This window comes from Chironomus tepperi, unplaced genomic scaffold (assembly GCF_022539635.2).
Source record: "Chironomus tepperi strain 1889 unplaced genomic scaffold, CSIRO-AGI_Ctep_v1 contig_196, whole genome shotgun sequence".
NCBI lineage: Eukaryota > Metazoa > Arthropoda > Insecta > Diptera > Chironomidae > Chironomus > Chironomus tepperi.
This window is the reverse complement of record NW_027226318.1, coordinates 1,551,417-1,570,449: the sequence shown is the minus strand read 5'-3', so window position 1 is coordinate 1,570,449 and position 19,033 is coordinate 1,551,417. Positions and strand designations below refer to the sequence as shown.

The window sequence follows — 19,033 nt, the reverse complement described above, 5'->3', positions numbered from 1 at the left end:
CTCAATTCTTAATATTTTTATTTAATATTTGTACAGTATTAACTTTATTTGACTTCATGCTACTATCGGTTATTCTTTAATAAATCAAGTTTACTATTTTTCAATCATCAACGGGTAAAATTATTTCAAATATTGTGAATATGCTGTTTAAAAAGAAAAAGAAATCCAGTAAAAAAGCTCATATTGATAGGGTAAGCATGCACGTTATTTCGCCTTATAAATTAAGTGAATCTATGTGCCGAGAGACGACAAAACAGCATCAAATCTATTGTGTCAAGTTCTGTCCGTATACTGATGAATATATATTTGCGGCTGCAATATTAAATAAAGTAGAAATTTTCAAAATAAATGATGGAGATTCGATGACCAAAATGAGAACATTTGAGGCGAAGAAAGAGGAATATTTTTATGCTTTGAGCTGGACTATTAATAAGAAAACTGACGAAATAGTATTAATTGGAGGAGGTGAGTTATTTAATGAAAAATTAATATTGAACTTTAAAATTTACAAAAGATCCAGTGAAGTTTTTATGCTTAATTTATAGAAATTCATAGCAAGTAAATATTGTTTATTTCTAGGCATGGGAGGAAAAATCTATAATTTTATTGAAACTTCGATATTTGGAGTTACAATGCGTGAAAAGCAAAATGCAATTAATGATATTGTATTCAGCCCCAAAATTGAGTACTTATTTGCAGCAGCTTATGAGGGTAAATGAGGTTCTTTAAGTAAAGTAGTTCCTAATTGATATTTAATATAATTATCCTTATAGACGGTTCAGTGTGCTTGTATAATTTGATAACCGAAAGTTGCATTGCAATTTGCCAGACACAAAGATCAGATAGTATGAAACAGTGCATTAGTATAAGCTTTGATCCATCAGGAAATTACTTGGCTTATGGGGGAATGACCAATGAAATATTCATTGTAAATTTAAAGGACTGCAAAGACTTTCAAGACAATCTGAAGCAAAGTATGACAATTAAAAATAAAATTGATCCAGTGAAGTTAAACTTACTACATAATATGTGCGTGGTTCAGAACTTGCATACAAATTTTATTGACAGTATAAATTGGTACGCAGAAAATTCATTTATTTCAAAATCAGCTGATGGTGATATCATATTCTGGGAATTGAAAGGAATAGACGGACAAGTAATTCCGTTCAAAAACGTAAATGGCTTAAAAATAGTTGAGCAGCACATTTCAGTTATCGAAAATTGCAATTTATGGTGAGTTTTTCATAGTTTTCCTTTGTAAGGTACAGGCAATAATGTCATTAAAGAAGTGGTTCAGAAGGCACTGTGTGTCTTGGTTTGAGTGAAGTCGCTCGGGTTGCCGAGCGTCATAATGCGATGAACTGGATTTTACGCCGTAAAAATGGTTCAAAATCAGTCTTCAGGGTGCCATTAGGGCATTACGCTGCTCGGGCTAGTAAACCTTCGCTCGATAAACCATTAATTTTAAAAACTATCATAAATTTCTAGGTTCATCCGCTTTTCCCTCGATCCTAAGCTGGAGTACTTGACAATTGGTACATGTAATGGCGAATTATATGTATGTGACTTACGCAATGACTCGCTTTTTAATTGTGAATATCATATTTTGAGCAATACATTCTCACAAGCAGCTATTAGACAATCTTCATTCTCCAACGACGGAAAATATGTCGTTTGCAGCACCGATGATAGCTTCTTGATCTCATACAAAAGATTTGATGCACTTGATAATAACAATAATGACATAAGGGTTGTGAAGAAAAAATCCAAGAAATCAAAGAAAAAGACAAGAAAATGATCATTTCGCCTTAAATTGAACATAAAATAACCAACTTTTAAGTAAAATTTAAATCCCATAAAAAACGTGTTTATTATTTTTCCTTCTTTATGTAAACCTGAAATATCAAAAGAATGAATTACAATAAAAATAATTTTTCCTCAAAATTTTTATTCCTCTAACCGTGTGTCATGCATTAGCACTAGGAGATACCGGGAAGTTACCCTTATTTATGATTTCATCCAGTCTGTGTAAAGGTTTAGAACGCACAAACAGATTGTAGTTTCCTATTTGGTACAGGTTAAAAATTATTCGACAGTTAATATACTTCGGCTTCTTAAATGTAGCAGTTTAATGACGGGAACCAAGAATTAAGATACTAGAGCTGTAAATTCACCATGGAGGGCTTCTATTCGGCCAAGATGTGACTTAAACGTCTTTCGAGATTCCTAGTAGATCAGACGTTCAAACTATGTATTGACTCAAAAAAGTTGACTGTCTAGTGCTTAAATGCACAGCGCATAGCTAAAAGAATTAAATCCTGTTAAGTTCTATATTCGAACTCATTTTCTTCTTATTTAGAACTAGATGTCTTCGATGCCAAGCATTTTCAGACACAAAAATTCCAATTGAAAATGAACAAGCAGCCAGCCATATTTTAAAAGGTCCTGATAAATGATCCATTGTGATTTTTCGTCTTTCTGCTTGTGGCTTGATATTCAAATATTTTGGATCCTCATTTACTGACGTCCAATAGCTCATTAATCCTGACTGATGGAACAGAAGAATCAAATTGTTGAACAAATCAACAAGATAGCTGTTTTTCGGAAAATACATGGATATTGGAACTGACATGTAATATTCCTAAAAGATAAAAGCAATAATTAGCATCTAGTAGTTTAGAACAGCTACAACTGTTACCTTACAGATCCTATAAAGCTGCTCATTCTTCCTTGATCGTTCTCTATTGCTGTACACAACTTGAGACATCTTCAGCATCAATGTTCCTTGAAAATTATAATCCAGAACATCAACCATTAATTTCTTGATTACTTCCGGACTAATGACCCGTTTCCTTCCTTTCATATGAACATTTTCCTTAGTAAAGTCATCATATGATACAATCATGTAGAACTTATATTCCTTTTGTGCCATTTCCTCTATTGTTTGAGGTTCCTTATCACTTGATTCCGATTGTAAGAATTCATATAAAGAACCTTGATAAAGTGCTCGAATTACAAGGCAAAATAAAAGGAATGTCATAAGAATAAATCGTGCAAAATTACCCCTTGGCAATTGACGTTGACTTCCACCGACAATAGCAGTCAGGAAATTCATATGCGGTGCTTGAACATTAGTGCCATACACAAAGTTTTTGACTTGTCTGTTACATCGTGTATCAAGCACTAAGATGATAAAGAATCCGACACCAAAGATGATAAAGACGTATGTCCATACAGTTGCATCAAATGGACGAAGAAGCTTTTCAAAGGAACTTAAAGGTCTTCCTGGTGGGATGATGAATACAAAAATATCTGCTGCATATGGTATGGTATATCCTAAATATTCTGCTCTCTCAACTTTTAAGTTCACATTCCCGAAAGCTAAGTCAGTAATTCGCAATTTTGCAGCACCAAAAGCACCTCCGGAACTTCCATCACTGTTCATAAATCCCCATCCACCATAAGTTTTATTAAAGAATATTTTAGGATGAAAGTTCAAGTTCTCAGCAATTGTGTGAAGTATGTCAATGTCACGTCCATGAAGTCTGTACGTTCCATTTGCATAATCTTGTCTCAAAACAGCCGGTCCAATTGACTCAAAAGTTGTTACATTCAAGCTGCAGTTGTGAAAATTGACAAATTTTTTGGGGAAAAATTCGTGTGGCTTCCTTACAAACTGTCCTTTTGAGTACCTTGCAATTTCTATTGGAACTGTTGTATTACAACTTTGTGGATTGAATGGAAAGAAAGTCTCAATTGTGATTGACTCGTTAAGGTTGCGAATTAAATTCACATTGTAGATGTATAAATCCCATAAAATCTGAAACACTTGACTGACTTCCTTAGTATTTGCATCTGCAAATAAGATGATGTAATATCCACCATAGTCAAAATTGCGATGTGAGAATTTTTTAATAATTTCACTAAAATCCTTTAAGCTTGATATCCTGATTAAATTAAAGAACCATCGCTTCTTTACAGATTTATCGTCCAAAAACCTTGAAATGTCATTGACTGCCAATTTATATCCAATATCTTTAAATATTTCAGTAACGAAATCATGATGTTCTGTGTATTTGTTTAAATCATTCACAGAGTCGATGTAATTAACAGTGGATATAAATGTTTGATTAGATATTATTTCGTCAATAACATTTATCAGTTCCAATCTTGTATACTGATTATGCTTTAGATTGTAAACTGTGGGAAATGCTATTGTTATGAATAATGTTCCTAGAAAAACGCACAAAACCTTCATATCTTTTGTGGTAATATCCAATGGTAATCAATTAACAGCTGATCTGTATCATTTTTACTACAATGCTGCTTGTTCTACTTTAATTCTAAGAATATTTTCTTATTTTGTCAAGTAAAAATAGATTCTATATCAATGTTAAATGGCCGTCAAGAGAAAACTGAACGTATTTCCTTAAATATCAATCACAACGCAATATTAATGTAGGAAATGACAGAAATGTGTCCGAATATGAATTTTTAATGATTTAGAATTCATTAAGAGTTTATTCATTAATCAGCATTATTAAGAATGTTTCGGTAGTTTTGTTCATAAGGTATGGAATCAAAGTTTCAGTTTACATTTGACTTCGGACGGAGAGGAACTACTTGAGCTTTCTTTTGGCCATTTCACATTTTTAATATCCGATTTAATCATTTTCCGACTTTATCTAACCTTAAAAACGATTTCCCGCTATTGATGTACTAAAAAGGAACAATAGAAATTTTTAGTACAAACCATTGTTAATAAAATTCAAGGTTAGGATACTTTTTCTATTATTCTTAGATTTACTTTTATTTTCTAATTCCGCTTTCTACAAATTGTGCCAACTATTTCAGCCACTTCCATCTATTTATAATTAATGCCATAATGTTTACCTTATATGATTATTGGGGTAAATTATTGGATTTTCTATCAAATAAATCCTTTCCTACTGTAAGTCTAATTATTTCCAATTGAGCTATGGTGAGAAGAGATTCCATTCAACTAGCAATAAATCAATCATCTGGAAGTGCTTAATTTTCCAATTCATTAAACTTTGATTACTTCTTCTTGGGTATAATAACTTTTAATTTGATCTTAGCCATTTTCATTGGTTTTGCTACTCGTCGCCTTTTAGGTTTTATTTTAATAAATTTACGTCTCACAGCATGCCAGAATAGTTCCAACAAGAACACTGCACTAGCTAAAGCCGAAATATACATCCAAATTTGAAAAGTTGCTGAGAAATTCTCAAGTGACAATGGAGTTGGTGCCTTTGGATCTGGTTTTGGATTTAAAAACTTATGATCTTCTTCAAATGATGCCCAAAATGGTATAAGACCTGAACATTGGTACCATAAAAGCTTGTCGTCAATAGGCTCAATTAAGTAGCTGTTCTTTGGAAACCACATTGTAATTGGAATGAATGTAAAGGATTGCTGTAAATAAAATAGAATCATCAATAGTAACTGACTTGTAAAGCTTGTCCACAGCATAAATTACTTTACAAATGGTGTACAAAGGTTCCCTATGCCGTGCCTTCAACTTATTCCTGTACAAAATTTCAGTTATTGAATTCATCACACATCCAGCATAATAAGGATTTAATGTTCTATCCATAACTTCCTTCATATCAGTAGCTTGAATAATGGCACGTCTATTTCTTGTCAAGGTGTTATTCTTAAGCATGTCATCATAGGAAGGAATTGTAAAGAATGTAAAATCTCTTCCTACCATTTCCTCAATACTCTGCACTTCTGGCTCATTATCACTTGCTTGTAAATATTGAAAAAGTGCACCTTGATAAAGTGATCGAAGAACCAGACAGAAGAGTAAGAACATCATCAATAGAGATCTTGCAAAGTTATATCTAGGCAGTATAGTTTGAGCACCACCGTATATAGCAATCATAAGATTCATATATGGAGTCGTTACTCGATCACCATACACAAAGTTTCTCACTCTTCTTGGCAATAACGAAAGGCAAGCAATAATAACTGTCGATACTCCTATGACAAATAATATGCTCATCCACACAAAATTATCAAAGGGTCTGAGTAGTTTGTGAAATGCTGACATTGGCCTTCCTTTTGGAATCATAAATACCAAAGTTTCTAGCGTATATCCAAGACTGTGATCCATAATCTCAGTTCGATCGACTTTCAAATTTAAATTTCCCATAGCCAAATCAGTAGATCGACGTTGAGCCATTCCCATTGCACCAGACATTGTCTTATTTGGAAACATTTGACCCCAACTTCCGTAAGGATGTAGATAGGTGTTATTGGCATAGAAATTTAATTCATTTGATAAAGTTTTCAGCATCTCAATATCACGTCCGTAAAGTTCAAAACTTCCATTTGGAAATTCCCTTTTTAAAATTGATGGCGACAGGGCAGTGACCGATGTTATGCTTATTGGACAATTGTGAAAGTTATTGAACTTTTTTGGGAAGTAATCTTTGGGTTTGAACTCAAATACTCCATTTTCATACTTTGTGATCGGCACTGGAATTGTCTTATTGCAATAAGAAGCTGTGAATGGGAAGAAAGTTTCGACAACGATTGAGTCATTGACATACCGAATTAAGTTAACATTGTGGATGTAAAGATCCCATGATATTTTGAATATCCTGTCGACATCCTGATCAAGAGCATTCTCAAATAAAATAACGTAATATCCACTGTAATGGAAGTGGAAATATGTGAATTTAGCTGTAAGCTTCACAAAATCATCCAGAGTATGTGTCAATATCACAGTCATTAAAATCCTTTTCTTAAAAAGCCGGCCAATGACTTTTTCATCGATTCTCATCACAAACTTAAATTTTGACAGCTTCCTCATAATCTCATTTATAAAGTCATTAATGCTTGAATTCCTGACATAATTTTCAGTCGTCAGTAGATTCACATAAGAGACATGACCTGCATTACTGGAATTAATGATATCCTCAATTATTCCTATCACTTCCAAGTTCCTATTTGACTTTGTGAATCTTATGATAAATACCAAGAAAATCAGTTTCACTACTCTCATCGTGTCCACTGAGCTTTTAACAAGAATTAAGTTTTGATGGCGTCTTTTATTCTTTTGAGAATAAGAAAAATTATTTTGAGTATGCATAAGTAATGGATTTATGACATTTGTAAGTAAAACTCTATTCATTTATTTGATCTGTTTCTGCCTCTATGTCAAACTTTTGATTGATGCTTTCATATTTCAAGGGTAGAGATTATGGAAAAGTTTACAAACTTTGCTTCTTCATTCGAGGAATTAATGTCTTGACTGTGGCTTAATGGTCATAGCATCAATTTGCTAGGGAAACACACTAAGAGATATCAAGTCGGAATCAAGTGATTTTTTACTTTTCTATCTATGGTATAGGCAGTATAGGCGGAAACCGATGATAGAACCAGCTTTAGGCGACATCTGAGGAGGCCATGGATCACAGTTTATCTGTATGGCCATCGAAGTAAATAAGTATTCTATACCAGGCTGTAAAATTTACTTCCTGATTCTAAATAGACCAGGATAGCCTGACAATTGACCACCCTGTCTTAATCAAACTATCATTTTCAATTGTTTAATGAAGATGAAGCAAACAGCAACTTTATTATTAAAGAGGAAACAAATAGAAGAACAGATTTTTAGGAAGTAAATTATTGAAAGAAGCTTAATAATTAATATAAATTAGTTTAGTTTTGACATTGACCTTTTGTCTCGTGGGAATTGCTCATTTTCAGAAATGAGATTCAAAAATAATCAATAAACGACAAAATTTCCTGTGAACTGAGATCAAATTTTATTTATGTAAGGTTATGTAACAAAATCCGCAAATTTTAAGGTCTTTGCAGAGCTACAAGTACAGGAATTAATCAGCATAATCAAAGTTATCATACTTGCATCATACTCTGCATCGTGTCCGTCAATAATTTGATAAAGATCACAACATTGAAAGAGGTTTTTATTCATTCTTGGAATAAAGATAATGCATTGTACTCTGAATAAGAAGAAAGATATTAGATTATCATAAACAATAAAGTAATCTGTGACTTTTGATCGTGGCACGAGCCTTAAAGATTCAATTAATTTAATTTTATATGCTGCTAATAATGACAGTTTTGATTGATTCGTCGAATGTCAAGGATATGGCATTTGAATATTTGATCAACATCCTTGCAAGGAATGGTATTCTTTTGTTTTGGTTCTGGATATGTTCTTACAATGGGGTTTTGTCTAGTCCATTGCGTAGGGGATAAAAGTCGGTTTTCGCATCACATTTTAAGTAAACGACCTCTTATCTTTTATTCAACCAATTCCGCCAGACACCATAAGACTTAAACCTTATCAGTTCTTTTGTAAATCCATTAATTCAGAATATTTCTCAGAACGCTTCATTTACACATCTATCTTTTGGGTTACCAACCCCTGAAGAATTTTACTATCAAAATATTTACACGTGACATTAATGATGGTCAAACTTTGATATTAGTCTAGCATACATTGATAGTTATCATCTCAATACAATATTAATCTGTAAATATATCAATCGATCGAAAAATATAGACTTTCTGTATACTCGAATTTGGATAGATGGAAATGTTCCTAGAATTATCTATTAATTTATAGATGGATATAATTAAATTCAATAATCACATGAGAATTGATAAATGTTTAACTATTAGATGCGTTAAACTTTTATTCATAGTCAACATATATAGTTTTGATATATAATTACTCTAACCATGACCCAGTTCCAGTGCTGTCCAAAATTACTTGCACACAACATATTCATGGCATTTCCAAGAAATTCGTCGTCTCTTTATTATGCCGCAGCACACAAAGTAGCCATGTCTGCCATATCCACACATGCATACGAATAATCATCTAGTTCCGAGAAATTTTCACCTTCAAAATCCTAAACTGCCTACTCTGCTACGTCTTCTCCTTCTCAAACTAGATATCCCTGCATGCCAAAATAGCTCCACTATGAAAATTACACAAGACAAGGCACAAGCAAAAACCCAGATTTGAAATGTTCCTGAAAAATGCTGCATTTCCATTGCTTTGGGTCCATTTGAATGAGATTTGTAGGATAAATATTTATAATCCATTTCCTTTGATGCCCAATAAGACATTAAGCCAGAGCATTGATACCAGATTAACTTCTCATCTATTGGCTCGACGAGATAGCTGTCTTTTGGATAGAATAATGAAACTGGAATCATTGTGAATGGTTCCTATAAAACAACAGATTTAGTGATATAAAGGAATTCAAAAAGTAGGTTGAATCGCCTACCTTACAAACTGTGTACAAAGCTTCCTGATTGTGTGCTCTTAATTTATTTTTGTAAATAATTTCTGATATAGCAACGAGTAGAGATCCTTTAAAATAAGCATCAATTGTGTTATCCATAATAGTCTTTAATTCAGCAGGCTGTATAATAACTCGTTTGCCTTTCATGAGTGTATTATTCTTAGTCATGTCATCATATGAAGGAATCAAATAAAATTTAAAGTTATTCTCTGCCATTTCAGCAATGCTAGCCACTTCTGGTTGATTGTCATTTGCTTGTAAGAATTGGAATAGTGCACCTTGATAAAGAGATCGAAGGACCAGGCAGAAGAGTAGGAATATTATCAGCAAGGTTCTTGCAAAGTTGTAGGTTGGTAATTTTGTTTGAGCTCCACCATACATGGCTATCAGGACATTAAGAAGTGGACTGGAAACTTTTTCTCCATACACAAAACTTCGAATTTTCCTCGATTGTAATGAAAGAAGTGCTATGATGACAATACAGATTAAAACGATCATCAGCAGTGCAATCCATACGAAATTATCAAACGGACGAAGTAGCTTACTAAATGCACTATAAGGTTCTCCTTTTGGTATAACAAAGATTAATGTTTCAAGATAGTATCCAAAGCTATAATCCATAATTAATGTTCTGTCTAGCTTCAAATTTAAATTTCCCCATGCAATGTCAGAGTTTCTACTGAAGGCACGTCCCATGGCTCCAGTTGTTGTTCCATTTGGATAAAGTACTCCCCAGCTTCCATATTCAGGAAGAAAGGTAATGTTGGGATAAAAATTGAGTTCTTGCGCTAACATTTTCATCGTTTCAATGTCCCGTCCATAAAGTTCGTAAGATCCATTTTTAAAATCTCTTTTTAATACTGATGGAGCAAGACTTGCAAATGTAGCAAGTCCAAGAGAACAATTGTGAAATTTTTTGAACTTTTTAGGAAAAAAGGTGCCTGGCTTTGAGATGAACTTTCCATTTTCAAATTCAGCAATTTGTAAAGGATCAGATTTATTGCAGTTCATTGGTCTAAAAGGAACAAAGGTTTCCACAATTGTTGATTCATTTTTGCAGCGTATTAAATTTACATTGTAGATATAAAATTTCCATAACATTTGAAATATTTTGTCAACTTCTGGATCATCAGCATTTTCGAATAAAATTATGTAAAATCCACTGTAATTGAACCTGCTGTTTGTGAATAATTTTACAACATTTTCAAAATCTTCCATTGAGCTTAAGAGTAATAAAGTCATTAAAATCCGCTTCTTTGACATTTTATGCAATGTTTTTTCATTTATTTTCATGATGGCTTTTGAGGTGGATAGCTTTTTAATCAAATCCAGCATAAAATCTTTTGCTTTTTGATCTTTAGAAAAACTTTCCGTAGTCAACAAAGTCACGTACTGAATTTTTCTCGTACTATTGTCATTGACTATTTTCTCAACGATTTCAATCAAATCCGAATTCCTACTCGGTCTAACCATATTAAGACTGGTAATATTTATTAAGAACAGAAGATAAACTGCCTTTCCGATCTTCATAATGTCTGAAATAGGACTGTTTTAGGAGTTCCTTCTAATAAGCCGTTTTATTCATTTTATTGTTTTTCTTTTCAATTTCTAATTAACGACGAACAATATTATTAAGGTGACAATCGCTATTGTTTCGTATTAAATGTCACACTTCCTTTATTTTGACCGCAATTTCTTTATTAACATAATTGATTTATTTTGATGTTTGCACTTTGACTTCTGAATTTTTACTGAACAAAACCAATGATCGTTCAGTGAAGAAAATTGTGGAATTTTTAAATTCAAAAAATACGTTGAAAATGCAATGACATTTCAAAATCACCTAAATGCGCTTATATCAAGACGTCACAACTAATAATTCCCTATAGACCATTATCATGTATAATTTACAAATTTGTCGCGTTTTTCAATAGACATACATATGATTAATATCCCATATACTTTTACAGGTGTAAAATAATCAATTGATTCAATCAATCAATGTTGATATATCAAAGTTGAAGACATCATTATGCTCACGTAGTCTATGTCTGAAAGCTTAAAATAGAATTAAGTGGAATTTAATGTATTTTTGTTAAAGCTCAATTTATTTTCACAAATATTGTTTACTAAACAGATAATTTTTTCCAAAGTTACTTGCTATGACTTAATTTTATGTAGCTAGCTAAAGATAACAGATTAAATAAACAGCTAAAAATATGCATCAAAATAATTCCAAAATGGGGAAGCAGAAAACTTAATTAAATATTTAAAATTTCCAAATAGGTATTCGATATTGTACTAAAAATTGAACATCTTGCTTAAGGCACCAGTAAATTTGTGTCATTTCATGCCTTTAATGTCTTTAATGATTATTATTAATTTTTAATTAATTTATATTTTGTCAAATATTGATGTAGAAAGTAAGGATCATGAATAAAAAGGTATGACCAGTGCTAGATGTGTTGAGGTGTTTTGTGCATGTATATCCTAATATATTGGAATAATGTATATTCATTCTATAATTGCTGTTAGTGCGCTTTGTCTAATTTGTAGATTCATGTCCTTAATTTCATTCATCTGAATAATTTTACTGTATACATTAATCATGTATTAAACCTTAAAAATCCTCTCGAAAAATTTCATTTTTCAACAACTCATCACACTCTAAGTACTCTAATCAAACTTATCAGTTAGGTATGTATATGACTTTTATGAAAAATCAAACAAACTTTTTTATTTTTGGGTTAATGACGTCATAATGACTATGAATTGTCTCAAAGACAAATCTTTACTTTTTTTGATAACGAATTTGATCTTTTTTCAACACTTTACAAGCTTATTTAATAAGAAACCACAAGAAAAACTAATGCCAGGTCTCAAAACAATTTAAAATCGTGTGTCCAGTACACAGCAAACTACCCCGAAATCTCAGATGTTTGGCAAAACTTACAATATCTTAAAATCCCAACCATAAGCTCAAATATTCTTACAATGGAATTAAAAAATCAATCCAAAATAATAATAAAAACAATTATGAACATATAGGTATGGACAGGATGATAATGAAGATGACTCCGGGGATTCAGTTTTATCACGAAAGTTCCCCGATCGGTTGATTTTGGAGCCACAAATCATGCAGAAAGTTGTAGAGATTATCACTTACTGCGACCTGTTAAAGATAAGGAATTTGTGTTAATTTAGCTTTTAATTCACTTATGAAGTCATAGATAGCGCCTATATACTTCATAAGTTCATTGACCTTCCTAAAACTTACCTTATATGGTGTTGGATTCAAGTGTCTTAAATGATCATGTCTTAGTGTTTGGAGCGATTCTTGGACACGATTCCGTACATCCTCTAATGTCGGCATCGGCTGTCGAATGGCACCATCTTTCCACCATACTTTATAGAGAGTCTCAACTCTGAAAAATTATCAAAAATCATTTAAAATCTAATTATTGAGCATAAAGTCATCAAAATTCACCTTGCTGGCGTCACAAAAGCTCTTTTTGATTCATGGAAAGGATGTCGGCATAAAACTTTCTTTCCAACTTGTGGTGGCTCTTCATCGTCTTTTTGTAAAATATCAATCACAGCCCATCCCTCAGTTCCATACAGCCGAAAAGCTGTCTTCTTTCCTGGCATTGTTACTTTGTCGACATCTTGACTCAATTTAATGCGCGGTTGATTATTAATTTCAACAAGTTTGTAGACACAACCAAGTGCTGGCTGCTTCTGACATGTAACCAAATGTGTGCCTGAAGAGAGTTTCCAAGTTTGAGTAAATACTGATGTTAATGGAAGTAACAGCAATCTTACCAATTCCAAAGCAGTCAATCTTATGTCCTTGTTCATTTAAGCTCAAAATAGTTTCCTCATTGATATCATTTGATGCAACAATTGTTAGTTCCGCAAACCACGGCAGATCATAATGTTCAGCAATCTTCACAAAGCATTGACGAGCTAAGCATGAAAGATATGCTAAATCTCCCGAATCAATACGAATTCCAACAGGTCTATATCCTTGATCATTTAACGCTAATGCAACTGAACAGAAATTTAGTAATCCACTCCTGTTAGTTTTAAGACGTATTAAAAAAGAAAGAAAGAACTTTTTTTAGAATTTATTAATGGATGTAAATTAACTAAAAAGAATTTAAAATTTCACGAATAAAATAAATTGTGCTAAACCATTAAGATATGGATTATAAAAATCCTTTAAAAACTATGAATATATTAAAGGATGAGTAGGAATTTATACATTTATGTCAATATTAAGGTATAGTCTAAGCAAAAAGTATCCGAAAAATCAATAAACTTTTTAAGGATTAGCAGCAGATAAGATTGATTAAAATCAGGAACAAAAGTAATTTGTAATGCTTTCAATAATGTACTTGGAATTGTACGGTTTTTAGTACAATATTACTTGAAGTTCAAAACCCTATAAATGTTAAATTGAGGAATTATATGGTTTTAGTGTTACAATTAACACCCTTTTGTGTTCTAAAACCTTATAAATGCACCAAAAATTTGTAAGGTTCTTAATTTTTTCCAAATTTTAATCAATCTCATCGTAAAGAAGAACAAAGTTTAATGCTTTCTAGATTAGTAGTAAAAAATTATCCGCAAAGCTTGCTTCACAAGGGTATGTTCCCCACAACATGTCAAAAAAAGATTCATTCAATGAACTATTCAAAAACTTTTTTAAATCATCGGAAAATTTCACAAAAAAATTCATCATGTTAAAAAATTTTGTTCTATTAGCGAATTAATGCAAAGGAATGAACATAAAGTCAAAAGAAAATATGCCATGCAGTGTGCAGAAATTGTCTCTCGGATGAGAGAATAAAAGGGAGATTTTTTCATATTTACCCATCCAAGTTAAGATTAAATATCGTTATTATGTTGGGAAATCATTAAGTAGAAATTAATGTATGAATTTAATGTGCACAAATGAATTGTTAGTTAATGACGTATGATGAGGAGTTATTTACAATGTATGAGGAAAAGACATGTACAAAGATTCTTAATTTTAATATTAAAATTTCAATAAATACCTTAAAAAAGTATTATTGACATAAACATAGCATTTATGTAATTACAATATCTTTTACCTTAATGAGTTCCCAACACGTTTGATATATGGATAACTAATATCATTATCTACACAATTATGATTTAGATCAAGTAGCTTTCCATTTTCTCTTTCATGTCGATGATTATATGTTTTTTGTACAGAGAATCTACGTTTCACACAGAACCTAGTTTTTTGTTTTTTGGATTTTTTCATGTTTTGTGTCAAACGAATGGAAAAAGAAAAGTTTTTTGATAGAAAATTTTCCGAAAGAAATTTAAAAGAATTTTTGAAAATTTTTCATTGAAAATATTTTTGTAACATTATTGATCCGAGAGATTATTATGTATTTTGGAAGCAAAAAAAGCAAATAATATACCGTTTAACATCATACGTATCGACGAGTGCCATAAACCCATTTGGAAATGCTATCGCAAATGATACCATCGCTGCAAGTTCACCGTCATTTGACTCTGCTGTACTTATGTGCAAAACATTTGCCAAGTTTTTACGATGCTCAATTGAAAGTTCAAGCAAATCAGCTGTTATGCCTGTTGCATTTGATTTAGAAAGAGAAAATATTATTGACCTTGCCGATGATTTAAATGCTTCAACATACCTGAATGATTGTGTGGAAGCTCCTTGTTAGTGAGCTCATCAAAACCAGAGAATGATGTTATATAGGCATGAGCATGAGTTCCTTTTACCGGAATATTGAATAATTTTCCGGCTAAAACGTTTGAAGTTCCATCAAATCCACCTGATACCAGACAAATAAATATGCAAATTAAGCTTAATTTGAAATTCAAATGTAAAGGAGTAATAATCTTATTTTATTAATGATGACTTAAAAAATCACGTCTGCAGATCACTAAGAAATTTGTTGAGACATTTACAAAATATATGATTTTTGTGATTATTGAATGAATTTGCTGTTTTTAGAAGCTTCCAAAAATTTCACATATTTAACGGTTTTCAGAAATTTGAATTTCTAACGGTTTTCAAAAATTCAAATTCTTATCAATTTGTCAAAAATTTGAATCTTTAACGGCTTTACATGAAGCAAAAAACTCTTTCTCAAGTCTTTAAACTGCTTTAAACCAATATTGTTGATGTAAAGCATGTAAAGAAATTCTAGAAATTCATTTCAAAGCATTTATTAACAAAACAATGCACTCAAAAGAAGATACACATTGATAAGCAATATTATTCACGATGAAATGAGAACGTCAGAAATTAATTCGCTCATAATCAATTTATCGACCAAGCATGTTCTACTTAAAGTGTCCAAAAGAGTCAGCAATATGCCTCATGCACGACATACATACATAAAATAATGAAAATATTTGTCATACTTTAAATATATGCAAGAACTTAAGTTGAGCAATAATGATCAGCATAGCAAGAATAAATTCACTTAGTTCCATTAATGCTGGTTTTTCCTCGCTTTATGTGGAAATGAATGAAAGGTTCAAATTAAAAAATTACAAAAGTCCTCGTGTTATTGATCGAGGGACTTAAGCGCATTTTTGTCCCAGCGATCAGTAATTGTTTAATAAGTCATTTTAAGTACTAAAAAACAAGATCCAGGTCACTTTCAGACCTAAAAAACAAGATCCAGTAAGATCCAGGACACTTCTAGACTCAAAAACAAGATCCAGTAAGGTCTAAGTCACTTCTGTCCGCTATGCAAAAATAAGATCGATAAGATTCGTTAAAGAAAGAATTCAAGCAATTAATTTTCAAATATTAAGAATATTTTGAAATAACGGTTTTCTGAAATTCAAATTTTTAACGGATTTGAAAATTTCAAAACTTTTCCGCAAAAGTATGTTTACATTTTGTACTGAAATATAAAATTCATTAATTATCGTATTTAGAGATTGTTTTAAGATTTTTAAAATACTTTGCGGCCAATAAAACCATGGAATTGATCTTTTAAAACCATTCCGAGCTCTCTACGATGTCTAGTTAAAAAGTTTTTCTTCGCCCGAACAGCCGAACAAAGTGTCTTATTAAGCTACCTTTTTGAAATCAAGTTTCAAAAATGCGCTAAAAATTTGCAACACACGAATAAAAGTGAACATTTTCTTTCTTTCATCCACGAATTCGTACCACTGCGTACCATCCACATAATCAAATGAAGGAATCACGTTATTTAAAAGGAACAACCTACTGAAAAGCTTGTTGTTTAATAAGCGAATTTACTAAAGATATTGTATACACATGCAATATACATGCTTGAATATCCAAAATATAAAATTTATATGATGATAATGGTGGCTGTTCCTATAATTCTCTTTTTAATATCCTGTACGATACACACAGTATATCCAATATTTTTTTGCATGTTTCAATTTTGTGCTTGATGTATGAAGTTTGAAATTGAGTGGCACCATCAAACACTTCAGAATCATAAATATGTGTGATAAATGCCCGTGAGCATGAATAATCGTGTACAGAATAACTTTCATGGTCATTGCAAAAAAGCAGCTAGTCAAAGAAAAGCATACTTTTATGATTATTTTCAGAAAACTTTCGTGTCGCTTTTGAAAAAGCATATGATAACCTTGACAATACCATCGAATGTATAATATCGAATTGGCACCACTTGAAAAAGTTCAGGTGCATTTAAAAAAGCTTTACACCATAAATAAACTTCTAATGTTACTATGGTGATCAGTCATCAATAATAAAATATAAAAAGCTCATGCACGTACCAATGTAAGCATATTTTGATGACGAGAGTCCTCCATCGGGTCCTTGAGCTCTACGTAGGCCAAATTCTAATAGCTTTACGACTGGTCCTGCAACTATTCTGTATCTTGCTGCATTTGTTGCCATTAAGCTATACATGAAGGAAATTAATTAATTTAATGATGGAATGTCATTTAATGTGATTATATTAATACCTGGCATAATTAACTAATGTGAGAAGAGTCGTTTCCAACAGCTGAACAATAATGAGAGGACCTTCAAGCTTTATCAATGGAACTCTTGGAAATGCCACTGATCCTTCATCCAAAGCAGAAACAGTAACATCTTTAGCTGTTAATTTACCCAAATATTCAAAAAATTCCTCTTCAATGCCATCCGGAAGGACCGTCTTTAAATAATTTATGTCTCCAGCTGAATAATGGAAGTTCTTCAGGAACTTCAAGCATTCCTCGAGACCAGCAAATATTGTAAATTCTCCATGGAATGGATTATTCCGGAAAAATAAGTCAAAGACAGCAACATCATGAGTCTTTCCAGACTTCCAGTAAGCATAAGCCATAGTAATTTGATAGAGATCTACATTGAAAAAATGACAGTAAACAATGTATTATTTATACGATTTCTAAGCGAATAACGTCATTTTCTTTAAGTCTATATACTTCGTGACTTTAAAGTCGATACATTCATATGATAATTAAACTACATTCACAAATTTAGAACTTGAAAATTTATTCTAAATAAAAATTATTGCGCGACTGTCGAATTGTGCAAAAATTGAAGTAGACAGAACGAGAAGAGGATGTATGAATGAATGAATGAACAGCACACAATTTACATATATTAATTAATTGATATCATGACATTTGAAAACAAAAGTGAGAACATTGATTTGAAATGCATTATCACTAAAGACTTAATATTACGCGAATAAAGTGTATATAAGCTTTGATAACTCCCGGCTGATAAGGAAATAATAAAGAGTAACTTTATGAATGGCACTTACCAGTGAGTAAAGGTTGTATAACTGTTGATTTATTTGGAAATTGCATAATATTTCAATTAATTTAATTGTTTTAACATAAATCATTAATTAATCATACCTCGATTTTGATAGAAACAATGTGACGAATCACGTCGATAATTAGAGATGGAAAATGTCTCGCTATCAGCATTGTTTAGATTATTATCTTCACAAGTAGTTGTCATTGTCGCTGGATTATTATTACTTGATCCACACGGCAATAAGTCGATGATGAAGCGTTCTATCCACTTTTTCGGAATTTTGATAATGATCAAATTACAGTATCAGTTAGTTAAGATAAGAACTCTTATTCCTTATAAGCACACAAGTCAAATGAAAAAAAAAGTTTTTAATTCGACAGAAGATAGAAAAAAAGTTGATGTTAACTCAATGAAAACAAAATTGTGAATGAATTCGCGAGAGACCGATGTGTATTTTATGCTGCGCTATGTTCTATGTTATGCACGCGTTTCATGCTCCACTTTCTACTACTATTTTTTATATAGTTTATATCATATTTTTATATATTTTTTTCTGATTTGACCTTGTTCTATCATGTATCACTGCCAAACTAAACTTTTGCGATTTTCTAAACGCACTCTTCGTATACTCACTCGTGCTTATGTTAGTTCTCTCACTGAATTTTCCTCTCTTCTTATTAGAATATTAGCTTTTTGCTCTCTGACAAGTAAGGCGGGATTTTGCAATTTATTTTAATTTTCTTAATCCGATAGATTAAATTTTTAATCCGATGTGTTATTTTTTTAATCGGAATTATTGATTTTTTTAATCCGATTGATATTTAATACCAGGAATTGGACTGATTTGATTTAAGTAATCGAGCTTTTTAATCCTAAAATAAACCTTATTCCCAGTCAAGTGGACTAGAATTCATGTCGAGTC

The 19,033-nt window shown here is 31.8% G+C and overlaps 5 protein-coding genes across 7 annotated transcripts; 1 reads left to right on the top strand and 4 right to left on the bottom strand.

Annotated features, from left to right (window-relative positions):
* Positions 1–74: 74 nt before the first annotated feature.
* Positions 75–1,861, top strand: LOC139089953 (uncharacterized). The gene is made up of 4 exons (XM_070639613.1): positions 75–465; positions 580–711; positions 774–1,233; positions 1,489–1,861. The coding sequence occupies exons 1-4, from the start codon at positions 141–143 to the stop codon at positions 1,796–1,798; spliced, it is 1,227 nt and encodes a 408-aa protein (XP_070495714.1). The 5' UTR covers positions 75–140; the 3' UTR covers positions 1,799–1,861.
* A 24-nt stretch (positions 1,862–1,885) lies between these two features.
* Positions 1,886–4,258, bottom strand: LOC139089986 (uncharacterized). Its single transcript, XM_070639650.1, has 5 exons — positions 3,693–4,258; positions 3,064–3,617; positions 2,699–3,006; positions 2,430–2,641; positions 1,886–1,895 (listed from the first exon to the last, which is right to left on the bottom strand). Exons 1-5 carry the CDS (start codon positions 4,256–4,258, stop codon positions 1,886–1,888), a joined length of 1,650 nt encoding a protein of 549 aa, XP_070495751.1.
* An 800-nt stretch (positions 4,259–5,058) lies between these two features.
* Positions 5,059–6,226, bottom strand: LOC139089985 (ionotropic receptor 21a-like). Its single transcript, XM_070639649.1, has 2 exons — positions 5,501–6,226; positions 5,059–5,436 (listed from the first exon to the last, which is right to left on the bottom strand). The coding sequence occupies exons 1-2, from the start codon at positions 6,224–6,226 to the stop codon at positions 5,059–5,061; spliced, it is 1,104 nt and encodes a 367-aa protein (XP_070495750.1).
* Positions 6,227–6,515: 289 nt separating this feature from the next.
* Positions 6,516–10,325, bottom strand: LOC139089983 (probable glutamate receptor). The gene is made up of 4 exons (XM_070639648.1): positions 9,297–10,325; positions 9,155–9,237; positions 6,579–6,680; positions 6,516–6,531 (listed from the first exon to the last, which is right to left on the bottom strand). The coding sequence occupies exons 1-4, from the start codon at positions 10,323–10,325 to the stop codon at positions 6,516–6,518; spliced, it is 1,230 nt and encodes a 409-aa protein (XP_070495749.1).
* Positions 10,326–11,468: 1,143 nt separating this feature from the next.
* On the bottom strand, positions 11,469–18,701 carry Naprt (nicotinate phosphoribosyltransferase). 3 transcript variants are annotated; one of them, XM_070639575.1, is made up of 11 exons: positions 18,210–18,701; positions 18,113–18,133; positions 17,304–17,685; positions 17,112–17,239; positions 15,011–15,151; positions 14,771–14,942; positions 14,432–14,578; positions 13,137–13,390; positions 12,802–13,075; positions 12,592–12,739; positions 11,469–12,486 (listed from the first exon to the last, which is right to left on the bottom strand). In XM_070639575.1, the coding sequence occupies exons 1-11, from the start codon at positions 18,313–18,315 to the stop codon at positions 12,409–12,411; spliced, it is 1,851 nt and encodes a 616-aa protein (XP_070495676.1). In that variant the 5' UTR covers positions 18,316–18,701; the 3' UTR covers positions 11,469–12,408. The 3 variants fall into 3 exon arrangements, with proteins under 3 accessions (XP_070495676.1, XP_070495677.1, XP_070495678.1); XM_070639576.1 differs by lacking the exon at positions 14,432–14,578 and having other exon boundaries at positions 11,472–12,486; XM_070639577.1 differs by lacking the exon at positions 14,432–14,578 and having other exon boundaries at positions 11,472–12,486; positions 14,786–14,942.
* Between the last annotated feature and the right edge of the window lie 332 nt (positions 18,702–19,033).

Coding starts and splice junctions, on each gene's coding strand:
- Naprt (XM_070639575.1), bottom strand. CDS start 18,315: ATGACAACTACTTGTGAAGATAATAATCTAAACAATGCTGATAGCGAG. Junction 18,134..18,209: donor TTGTTTCTATCAAAATCGAG/GTATGATTAATT, acceptor ATAAATCAACAG/TTATACAACCTTTACTCACT. Junction 13,391..14,431: donor CGTGTTGGGAACTCATTAAG/GTAAAAGATATT, acceptor TAAAACTAACAG/GAGTGGATTACTAAATTTCT.
- LOC139089953 (XM_070639613.1), top strand. CDS start 141: ATGCTGTTTAAAAAGAAAAAGAAATCCAGTAAAAAAGCTCATATTGAT. Junction 712..773: donor ATTTGCAGCAGCTTATGAGG/GTAAATGAGGTT, acceptor TTATCCTTATAG/ACGGTTCAGTGTGCTTGTAT. Junction 1,234..1,488: donor ATCGAAAATTGCAATTTATG/GTGAGTTTTTCA, acceptor ATAAATTTCTAG/GTTCATCCGCTTTTCCCTCG.
- LOC139089985 (XM_070639649.1), bottom strand. CDS start 6,226: ATGTCTGGTGCAATGGGAATGGCTCAACGTCGATCTACTGATTTGGCT. Junction 5,437..5,500: donor CTTTGTACACCATTTGTAAA/GTAATTTATGCT, acceptor TTTTATTTACAG/CAATCCTTTACATTCATTCC.
- LOC139089983 (XM_070639648.1), bottom strand. CDS start 10,325: ATGAACTGCAATAAATCTGATCCTTTACAAATTGCTGAATTTGAAAAT. Junction 9,238..9,296: donor CTTTGTACACAGTTTGTAAG/GTAGGCGATTCA, acceptor GTTGTTTTATAG/GAACCATTCACAATGATTCC. Junction 6,681..9,154: donor ATAGATGAGAAGTTAATCTG/GTATCAATGCTC, acceptor CTTCCATTACAG/TGGATATTACGTTATTTTAT.
- LOC139089986 (XM_070639650.1), bottom strand. CDS start 4,258: ATGAAGGTTTTGTGCGTTTTTCTAGGAACATTATTCATAACAATAGCA. Junction 3,007..3,063: donor TCAACGTCAATTGCCAAGGG/GTAATTTTGCAC, acceptor TTGTAATTCGAG/CACTTTATCAAGGTTCTTTA. Junction 2,642..2,698: donor AGCTTTATAGGATCTGTAAG/GTAACAGTTGTA, acceptor TTTATCTTTTAG/GAATATTACATGTCAGTTCC.